General features: G+C 34.8%; 1 protein-coding gene across 6 annotated transcripts; it reads left to right on the top strand.

Moving 5' to 3' along the window:
- The first annotated feature begins 276 nt into the window (after positions 1–276).
- Positions 277–10,067, top strand: LOC120579648 (protein LNK2). Of its 6 annotated transcripts, none has more exons than XM_039832239.1 (8): positions 277–621; positions 4,443–4,782; positions 4,975–5,104; positions 5,681–5,987; positions 6,898–7,587; positions 7,692–7,846; positions 8,617–8,982; positions 9,083–9,453. In XM_039832239.1, exons 1-7 carry the CDS (start codon positions 598–600, stop codon positions 8,954–8,956), a joined length of 1,986 nt encoding a protein of 661 aa, XP_039688173.1. In that variant the 5' UTR covers positions 277–597; the 3' UTR covers positions 8,957–8,982; positions 9,083–9,453. The 6 variants fall into 6 exon arrangements, with proteins under 6 accessions (XP_039688173.1, XP_039688171.1, XP_039688175.1 ...); XM_039832237.1 differs by lacking the exon at positions 9,083–9,453 and adding an exon at positions 9,606–10,067 and having other exon boundaries at positions 278–621; positions 8,608–8,982; XM_039832241.1 differs by having other exon boundaries at positions 279–621; positions 4,443–4,752; positions 4,978–5,104; positions 8,608–8,982.
- The last annotated feature ends 975 nt before the right edge of the window (positions 10,068–11,042 follow it).

Here is an 11,042-nt window from a genome sequence, read left to right as displayed (position 1 = left end):
TAGGTGAAACTGAAATTGTGATGAATTTATTTTTGATAAATATATAATTAGAGTGAAGCTTCAAATTAAAAACATTTGTACCTGTGACATACGCAATAATCTATAACATACGCAAGGTTTGTGGTGTGGTTCGAACCCAGCAGGGAAAAAAAATAAAAAATGTTTGGAGACACAAATGAAAAGGAAATTTCTCTTTTAATTTTTTCAATTAATGTGTAGACTCAAATAATTTTAATTTATTTTGGAATAAAAAATATTATTTGGAGTTCTCCACGTGTAAGCCTTTCACCTCTTTCTCTCTCTAGAAACTCCGTTACCGTTTTCTTTGTGGATTTTGCAACTGAAAGCTGCTGCTTCTTCTTCTTCTTCTTCTTCTTCTTCTCTCTGTTTTCTTTCAATCAATTACCGTATCATTCTCTATCTCTTTTCTACTTCTTTCACTGTGTGAAAACTGTGAAACGAAACGACGCTGTTTTGCTTCATGGTGTGCGTTTCTCTCTGAGCTTGTGGTGAATCCGGCGATGATTGAGCTAACTCTACGTCTAGTGTTTGATTTTGCTTTTTTATCTGTGAATTGGTTTGCTCAATTTTTAAGAAATGTTTGATTGGAACGACGAAGAGGTTAGTACATTTTTAAGCTTCTTTTTTTAATATTTAATTTTGGATTTTTTTCACTATGAATTTTTTGTGGATTTTTTTTCCTAATAATTGGATTCTATTTATTTATTTTTGTGATTTTAGGTCTTATTATATGCGATGAGATTCTTGTTATTGATATGAACATGAAATTATGTGATTGAAGTGTTGTTTGTATAGTTGGAAAATTTGATGAGTAGCTTACTTTTGGTAAAATGATTATTATGTTTCTGGTAGTTAAAGATCTTAAGTAGCCATGAAGCACAGACTTAGACACGGACACGTCGGCACCGATAATAGTTTGAAAAAATTATAACTAACCTCTGAGCTAGAGAGAGAGTTTGGATAGTTCTTAATTAGTTTTGAGGTGAATGCTAGTGGGCAAGTTTCTATGAGGTCTACTATGGACCAATGATTGATAATCGCTTGAAAATTTGATGCCGGTTGATATCGTTGCTTCAGTACATAGTGGGCTGATTAGTGTTGATTCGATTAAAAATATAGAGAGAAAACAAATTGAATTTAATTTTTGAGGCGTTAGTATTTTTGTTTTGTTTTTTTTGCCGAACCGGCACCGACTAGGTTACCGTCTCATTTGGTTGTTAGGATGAATAATACGAGGAGCTTCTTCATATGGAGAGTGGCATAGAGTGTTGATAAAGTTTCAGACGATTTTTACTCATTGGTCTACCACAGACCATATGTGATACTTCCAAATGATGTCAATCACGGATAGCGGAAAATATAGGATTGTCAAAATCTGTGACACAATGGTGCTATAGCAAATATTTGACAACATTTTATACTAAATAGCATATTGTGGATCTGTAGCGGTTTGTCCGAATTTCACTATGCTATAGATCAAATGGAGGAGAGTCAGGTTAAAAGAGGTAGAGGAAGACCTAAGAAAACCATTAGAAAGGATTTAGAGGTCAATGAGTTGGATCCAAATATGATTTTTGATAGAACACTATGGCGTTATTTGATCCATGTAGCCGACCCCACTTAGTGGGATAAGGCTTGTATAGTGGTATTGGGCCGCAATTTAACAACTCTTATAATATTTCGTCCTAGAAGCCGCCTTTTTTTCCCTTAATGGTTATAGCATTATTTAGGCTTATATTAGTTAATGACGAAGTACAGAAAGTCAGAGGGGAAATAATTAAGAAGGTTGTCTTGAATTCGAATTTGGTTCCTCTCAGTTAGGAAGTTGTTTGAAAGCATTTTTTCAGATGTGGAAAACCATGTTATTCTGTTTCTGCATTTGCCATTCTGTTTGTGATAGTTCAAAATTTTCCGAAGTTGATATAGGTTTATATGGTGAAAAGAGACGGGGATATACAATGGACTTGACTTATCCAACAAGCAATATCGTGGGAACTGATTTTCCTATATCTTACTATTGCGCCAGACAGTAGGTTAAGAATCGGGTTTCACAGTCAACTTCTGAGTGAAGGACTGAAGGTTTATGCTAAATTTGTGGGCTTTGTTTCTGATGTGGGAATGGTAATAACTAATAAGAGCATACAAGATGGTTAGTATCTCATGACTATAGTCACTACTAGATGCCCTAAACCAAGTTTTGTAGTCATGGAGTGTAATGGAGATAGGATAGGAGGTTATCATAATTGTCCGGGAGTCCAAAGTAAGATGAGAAAAATCAACAGTATGTGTCAGTTCAAAGTAAGATATATATCTTTTTTTGGGGAAAAACTTTATCAGATTGTCAGTGGCTTTTAGAGTTGTCACCTTTGTTTATTACATATAGTAAAGTGGCATGGTTAAAAGCAGAATCAGTCCTTTAATAAAACATGGACATAAGTGGCAAGTGCTGATGGATTTTATTTTTTAATTCCCTAAAAAAAAAAGTACTACTAGATTTTTATTGCTCATCCTTACATCTGATTCCGTGATTTTTGAGCATTGTGATCCTCCCGCTGTTCCCCTTGGCAGTCAAGGCTTCTACAACCAGCCCAGTTTCGAACTACAGATTTCCTTGTCAGTTGAAATTTTACGTGCAGCTCTATTTTTTTATTTTTTTGGGCGGGAGATGTTTAAAGTTCATGCATGGAGTCAAATTGAAAATATTTCATTGCTATCATTTCCTATCAGAAGTGAGAAAGTAGGAGGCTGAATACAAAGATGGGAAAAAGCATCGTGTTAGCAAGCTAGGTCTATGTTCAGAGTAGCAGGGATGGAAGTAGAGGATTACTGGATTAGGACTCAAAGTTGTTACTACTTACTAGCAGCCAATTGAAGGAATATGTAGTGAGTAAACAGGTAAGTGAGCGAATAAATAGAAATTGCTGAATAGATAATTAAATTAATTGTAGTAACCAGTAGAGAAAAAATAAGGACCATCCCACAGATAATGAATTGTAATTGACAGGAGAAAATATATAGGGGTCATCCTCAGGAAATTAATCATAGTTGATAGGAAATAACAAACAGCGAACAAAAAAGTTCGTAAGAGAGTGTTCTATGAAAAGATTTACTCAGAGGGAGAATCCAGTTCATATTACCTTATATGCAATACTTTCGATATATGTATGGCTGTTGGTACACTACTATATCCAATATATTGTTTGTGGGGTCTTATATTTAGTCAGTGTGCCATTTGAGTTTGTAATATACACATTTGCCATTTTTGTTGTAAATATGTAAATAACACTATTCTAGGATATAATATTTCTTTCTTCACATTTTTCCTTTTATTTAAATATCACCGCGTTAGCCTGTAATTATTGGAACAATATTTTATGAGTTAAATATGTTTTTGGTCTCTATAAATATGTCACCTTTTCGTTTTAGTCTCTCTAAAAATTTTCTTCAACTTTTAGTCCTCCAAAAGTTTTTCATCTTCACTTTTGGTCCCTCCTTTAAGGTAAACTCATGTAGAATTCATATTTTTGAATAAAATTTTGCAAACAAATTTATAATATTACAAGAATCTCTCCCACAAAAAATTTGAATTTTTTAAAAAACATGAATTAAATACGAATTTTTATATTTTTGGCGGTTAAAAATTCATATTTAATTCATGTTTTGTTAAAAAATTCAAAAAAAAATTTGGGAGTGATTTTTACAATATTCTATACATTTCTGCACAATTTCATTAAAAAATAAAAAAATTGACTTCAAAATAGGGACCAAAAGTAGTGATTGAAAATTTTATAGGGACTAAAAGTTGAAGAAAATTTTTAGAGGGACTAAAACGAAAAGTTGGTACATTTATAGGGATTAAAGACATATTTAACCCATATTTTATTTCGTAGTTTGGGATTATCACTTTATAGGATTAGTTCATATAATAATATAATCAATGTTCCAAAGAAGAAGAACCAATAATCTGCGCGTTTGGATGATGAAGACTCATTTTTGTGATGCACTTTGGAACTCATGACTGATAATCTTTAGCAATCTTTTTCCATGAAGTTGGATTTGCTACTAGCTATGAAATGAGAACAAAAATTTCAACACTAAACTAGGAAATATGTCTCTTACAAAGTTTGGACTTTTGAAGGAAAGGCTTCCCTTACTGTCATGTCAGGTGTATATGTAATATTATCTGATTTTATAATTCAGACACACAAACCCATAATGTCTTTTCCTTCTCAGTATATGTCAAACCTGGTAATAAAGCTGGTAATAAAGCGGACAGAATTTTCTATTGTCTAATGCTCATTCTTCATGCATTTCCCTTCTTCCTTGTGCCTACTTATGTTGCTACTACCAGCATCTAAAGAGTACTCTTATTTTTTACTTACCTTCAATAATATCATTGTTTAATAACGGAAAATTTTCAGCTTGCTAATATAATATGGGATGAGGGAGGTGAGGGCGATGATCATATTGTGCCGTTTCCAGAGGCAAGTGAAGATCTTAAAAACAAGAAAGAAGTGAATCAGGAACCAGCTGTGTGTAAGCTTAACAAGCGGAAGCAACCCGAGACGCAAACTGATTTTGATGGAAAACTAGGAAGCAGTTCGAACCTTGACAATAATGGAGGACAACTTGCCTCAGGATATGTGGCAAACTCATGCTCTGACTTGTCTTTATCAAGTGCAGCTAAAATTGATCAGGATTCTCCGTGTACTGAACTTTCTAAATATCGAGGTGAACTTAGCAAACTCGGTACATCAAGAGGTGATAAAATTGCTAATTGCTGGAATTATTAGTAGATAGCATGTCTCATATTTGCCTATGCGTTTGTTTGTGCAGGCGTCTGTCTGCTGATGTTTTTTTGTGCTTGCATTCCACTGTCATAATATGAAAAATAATGAACATGCATGATATTAGCTATATTTTTCCATTCCTAATTGTATAAATGTTTGACAGAAGAGATCACACAGAATGGAAGGGATGCTGAATTTTATCAAAATGCCGACGAAGGTAAAGAACAGGGTGATTTTGCTGATTATGACTGGGCTAACATAGGAAGTTTTGATGACCTTGATAGGATTTTCAGGTAAAGAAGATTGCCTATATTATTCTATATCTAATACAAGCATATGTCTGATAGGCATGGTAGCATTATGATCATAAAAGTCTTGGATTTATTTGGATTCATTTCTGTCTGAATTTCCGAAGTCTAAAGTGGACCAAACTCAGCCGTTACCTAACTGTTGTATTCATCACTTTTTACAACTGTTTACAAACTGCTCCATCTTAGTTTAAGTTCCTTCAAATTTATTCCTGTGAAACCTATGTGCATCTATGCCGCTGTAGCTGCAACAATAAAGTAAAATGATTCAAAGTGAAAAAGGAATGATTATGATGTGAAATTTCGGAAGACCTTTACCACTTAAACTAGGAAACAAGGCTTCATGTTTCTAATTTTTAAAAATTGATGATTGTCAGTGGGTAGTTTTAATTCCCCTTGACTTTCATTACATGTGCACATGATGGGTTACATTGGAAAAAAATACTGAAGTTCCTGAGTAAGAGTAAACAATTGTAGACATGCATCTATCTTATAGTTAGTCTTTGTATCTTACAACGGCATCTATCTGATTGAATATTCTCACAAGTGATGATTTTGCAGCAATGATGACCCTATATTTGGCCATGCAAGTCTTGATAATTCTGATGACCTCTGGTCTGCTAAAGATGTGAGTAGCAATCAAGCATCTGTACCATTGAACACACCAAGTCCCACTGATGCTTTAAGGAATAGATCAGGGCCTTTGGAAATCAAAGAAGAACATGTTCACTGTAGTGATCAATCATTTTCCCTTGACTACGAAAAGATTTCTGGTCCTGCTTATCAGAGTATAGAAAATTCACACACAATCACTGATAATGTGGAATGTGCTGGAGATAGAAGTAAGCCTACTGGACACGAGCAGCAGGTATGTCAAGTAACTTTCAACCACCTGTCTATTATTCAGTTCTCTATTTGTATAATGGAGCAAATAACTTTTTTCATTTTGTCCTTTAGACTGTATGATCCAGATATGTTAGGAAGCTGTAGTACCACGTCTATGGCCTTTGGTTTATCATCTGTTGTAATATTGCAACAACAAATGAGCAAAGTGATAAGGGATCCCAAATCATTTTAGAAGCATATAAATATTAAAATGCTACCTTCTATTGCTTCCTAGTTTATGCTATCTAGTTTATCAACCTTCTCATGAACCAAATTTTCCAAAAGATAAACTTGTTGGTTTATCTTTGATTTTGGGCCTAACTCAATCCCACAAAACCGCCTTGTAAGATAACTAGATAAGCGATGCTCATTCTTTATAAGCTCTTTTAAGGCATTATCTCTAGTTAGCGTGAGACTTGAGTTGTTTTCTCAATACACCCATTCATGTCTAACACTATTGGTGAGGGCTTGATGAATCTAGGATAGACTCTGATGCCATTTTAAATTTAGGATCTTACTCAAACCCACGAAACCGACTTGTAGGTGAGGGATGCTTATTCTCTATATACTCTTTCCAAGCCTTCTTTTTAGTCAATGTGTGAGACTTGAGTTTTTCTCAATAGATTATGAGTGGTTTTGTATCTAACATGCCCTCTCATGCAAGAGTAAGAATTGATTGTGTTGTATTTTCAACCTTCTAATTGCATTTTAGCATCTTAAGGAAGCATTGATTGTGTTGTATTGTATCCTTCTGTGTGCAATCTGTTTGATTAACTTTTCATGATTTTCTCTACATGGTTGCACACCCTTGACATAATATTGTGTCAAGGATTTCATCTGTTTCCTTCTCAAAGTCATCCAAGAATTTATTCTGTTATTTTATGTATATGCAGAGTTTTAGCCAAAAGAATCAGTTGAAAACACGGAAAAAGTCAAAGATAAAACAAGAGGGGAAAGATTTGCAGGATTTTTATGGTAATTGGTCTTCTTCAGCAACATCGGCAAGACAATTTGAGAGTCAATTGACACCTTCTGTGCTACAATCTTCTCCCTCTTCAATTCTTGGGCAACCAAAGCAACTCCGAGGACCTGAAACACTATATCAGAACATCATAAATCCATATGTGGCACCTTCGTTTTATGGTAACCTCCCTGCTATGCCAATGCTAACACAGTTTCAGTCAGGAAATCTTAGGCATCAGCATGTGTTCTCTGGGTATGAAACATCTTCTGGTCCGTTGAGTCCTTTGAAAAGTTATGCGGGCTCAGCCGTGCCTCAAACTATGACTCCTCAGGAAAAAATTGAAAAATTGAGGCGGCGGCAGCAAATGCAGGCAATGCTTGCTATTCAGAAACAACAGCAAGTACTGGGCCACCAAGTTCCTTGCACTAGTAAATCCGTCGCTCAAAAATGCCACCCACAAATTCAAAGTCATTCTAGTGATGGGACTGATCCTAAAATTGAAGATCTTGGTACTCTTCCTCTAATCGAACAAGATGATTCTAATACAATATCTCTTGCAACTGATGATGATTTTGTTGAAGAAACCATATTGTGCAGGCTTCAGGATGTTATATCAAAGGTATTGTTGAGTTGCTACTTGCTAATATATGCTTTACAGTGTAATTGTTTCCTTGCATACTAATTTGGGCACGGCTTCAATCCCGAGGCAAACACTTTTTACAGTTAGATGTCACAACAAGACTCTGCATCAGAGATAGCTTGTTCCGGCTGGCACAAAGTGCAACGCAACGGCATTATGCTATTGACACTAGCAGTACAAACAAAAATAACAAAGAATATGATGTTTTTGCAAGAGAAGAAAGCAGTAGCCAAAACAGGTTAGAAAAGCAACAGTAAAATACTACCTACTACTTCAATCACTGTGACTGCTTGCTTTTTGTTTATAAGTAAAGAACTTATTATTATATATTCAGTATTACTTTATCTATGGTGGACAACTTCAAAGGCTAAATAAAAGCATAAGACATTGAAGAACCAAGAGAGATTCATAATATTTCAGTGTCGTAACATTTGTTCATATTGAATCAATCCTGCTAATACATGGAACATATTGATTTTAGTATGTGGAATAAGGACTAAAGTCAAAATAACAAGGATCAAAGTAAGTTTGGGACTAAACCGAAACAGTTTATATTATGGGGACCAAACTGACTAGGTTTTCATAGGGGCTAAACTGAAAACGGGTTTTACTATAGGGGCTAAAAAGTCATTTGAATATAATGTCCATAAAGTTTATTTGATAATCTCACAACACAATTACTGTTCAAATTCATTACCACCTACATTAGATTTGGTTTCACTTAGATGATTTACCGTTAGCTAGGCTAAGTAAATTTGTGGTTCGGGCTGTGCAGAATGGACACGGCCTTTGTTGTTTAAATGATCACATTTTGTGACTAAAGTAGGACTTCGGTTTCCTAGTTATCTTATTTGAGAGGACTGTATCTTCTTCAGTAAAACTGTTAAGTATGTTTGTCTTGCAAAAACAATTTTTGTGATGTATATTACCTTGATTGTGCTGTCAACATGTTAAACTAATAACTAGTTTTCCCGTACATACCATGCTGGTATCACACAGATATGCCAGGATGCCTGATGTTGAAACAGAGACGAATTCCATTGATCGAACTGTCGCCCGTTTACTCTTTCATAGACCTGTGGAGTTAACAGGAAATTATTCTGACAAACTGGAGTCACACATTTCAACTGAGGTGCAATGTGAAAGCAAAGCCGCTAACCAAGTGAACCTTCCGGTGAGGTGCTTACAAGAGGAGAACTTGAGAAGTAATCAACAACTTTCTCACATTGGGTTAGAGGATCCTTGTCCATCTTTTGAGGTCCAACCTATGGATCAGACTAAGAACAGTCTCAGCATATGTACTTCAGAAAATGCATCTAACCCACAGGAGCTTGAAGCCTCGCAATGAAGAAAGATGTTCTGCAGAACACGAAGGTAATTCCTACCTTATTCCTTCCATGCTCATTGCTGTGCTTCTTTATTCAATTTTATATATGAATTTAATGGTAATTCAAATGTTTTATTTTATTGTCAGCCTTCTGGATCATAACCAAGCTCAAGTATCCATGTAGAATCCTGAGAACCAGTTTCATGCTTGCATGTTATCAGAAATATTTGTGTTTCTTCTGTTTTAAATGATATGTATATTGGTGTATGTCTATCTGACCATACTTAAGGTCGCAAGTGCTAAGCTGTTTTAATCATAACTACATTAAATATGTGCAGCAAAGCCACTCATATGTCAAATTAAGTCTGTCTGCACTGCCTGACTTAGACCATGCTTTAAAGTTTGTGTCATATTTCTCTATGTTCTACTTTACAAACTTGTCCTTATTATGCAACAATGATTTGTGTTTTACCATTAGAGATAAAGTCATTAACCTGTGACTTTTATTTTGGATTTAATTATGGGAAATATATCTAATAAGAGTGTTAGTTTTTATGAAAGTGTGATGATTGAGATTAAATGTTAATTAACCATTTAAAGAAAGTCACATGACTCTTTGGTCTCGGTCTCAGCCAATATTTGCCTTCATATCAATTACTTGAATTTTCAGGGTGACTAAAGGGGGAGTTTACTCGGTCTGTCTCCTCGTTTTCCATTGATTCCATTTCAAGTCAATACTTGGCATGATTTTGGAGGTACATTGAGGGCATTTCCGATAATTTGATCCACAGCCTATGAAATTAATAGGGATATTTAATCCATAAATAGTATATGATTATGGTTGAAGTTGATGCTGCGTTTTCTGTGTGACCTTGAAGACTCTGTCAATAGTTGATGGACGATGACAATGAAAGCCGTGAGGAGAATGGTCAAGAGTTTGGAACATAATTTTTATTAGGAAATAGGAAAATGTAAGTAAACTGTGAACATGGATGACGGGTGTGAGTGTATTATTAATACCTCTTTGCATTAGGTATCAAAATTGGTATACTTAAACTTTTACCTCAGCCTTTGAATCATGGTATATTATCCTCCTAAGATTTTAGATAACTTGGACTTTCATTAACATGTATATTTTGAAATAGTGGACATTTTATATTTTTAAATAAAATACTAATTATGATGCAGTGCCAAGTAATTTCAAAACTGTATAATTTTTTAATATTTGATCTAGTTAATGAGAGCTTTCACTACGTTGGTTACATTGGTTACTTTCATATTTTACAAACAGTTTTTTTGTTTGAGGGGATATTTTACGAACAATTATTAAAGGTGTAAGTATATCAAGTTTAATATTTGGTGTCAACGAATCTTAATTTGTAGAATTCATTAATATTAGATGTCAAACTTAATATGTTTACATTTTTTTTTTGTGAAATGTGAATGTAACCATTGAATTTATGTCTCAAATTTTGCAAAGGATAATGCTAGATCTTGTGACAAAAAATGTTACAAAAGTCTCTCGGTTGCTCTCTCCAGCAGCATTATACATCCTGAAAGAAAAATATATTCTCCAATGCAAAACACAAACCAGCCTCATCCTCATTCGACATTCGTCTGCAACTTCCATGGCATTTTCTTCGTACCGAATCCATGATTGTCGCTTCTATTGTTGCCATCAACCACAACAAGAATCTGAAACATTTATGTTTTTATGCTAAGATCAAGCGGCCAAGCCCCTCAACCTCATGTGTATTTCTCAAGCACGTCGACGATCTCAGATTTAGAATGCGAGTTAAGGAACTCGGTTTAAGTGTCGCTGGAGTCGTTTTCGAGGTTGGCGAGATTCTTAAAATTAGAGACAATGTCTTTTCCTGCACCTCAAGACAAGGCCATCGCTGGAGTATTTTTTAGATTAATGGGAGATAAGTTACAAGTTTTTTTGAGAATTGCTGTTCCCACATGACATAAGGCTGTGCCACACGAGTAAATGACGTTTTTGCCCCTACGACAGTTAACTACCGAAGTTTGGAACCAGCTACAGTTAACTGCCGACGAAAAAAGTAAAAAAAGAAAAAAAAAAACCTCGGCACTTTACTGCCGAGGA

The sequence above is a fragment of the Medicago truncatula genome, chromosome 3 (assembly GCF_003473485.1).
Source record: "Medicago truncatula cultivar Jemalong A17 chromosome 3, MtrunA17r5.0-ANR, whole genome shotgun sequence".
Classification (NCBI taxonomy): domain Eukaryota; kingdom Viridiplantae; phylum Streptophyta; class Magnoliopsida; order Fabales; family Fabaceae; genus Medicago; species Medicago truncatula.
This window is presented reverse-complemented; position numbering and strand designations above follow the sequence as displayed.

Excerpts from the sequence above, each read along its gene's own strand:
- LOC120579648 (XM_039832237.1), top strand. The coding sequence starts at position 598 with ATGTTTGATTGGAACGACGAAGAG. Across the intron at positions 4,783-4,974 it reads CAAACTCGGTACATCAAGAG|AAGAGATCACACAGAATGGA; the intron begins GTGATAAAATTG and ends AATGTTTGACAG. Across the intron at positions 5,988-6,897 it reads CTACTGGACACGAGCAGCAG|AGTTTTAGCCAAAAGAATCA; the intron begins GTATGTCAAGTA and ends ATGTATATGCAG.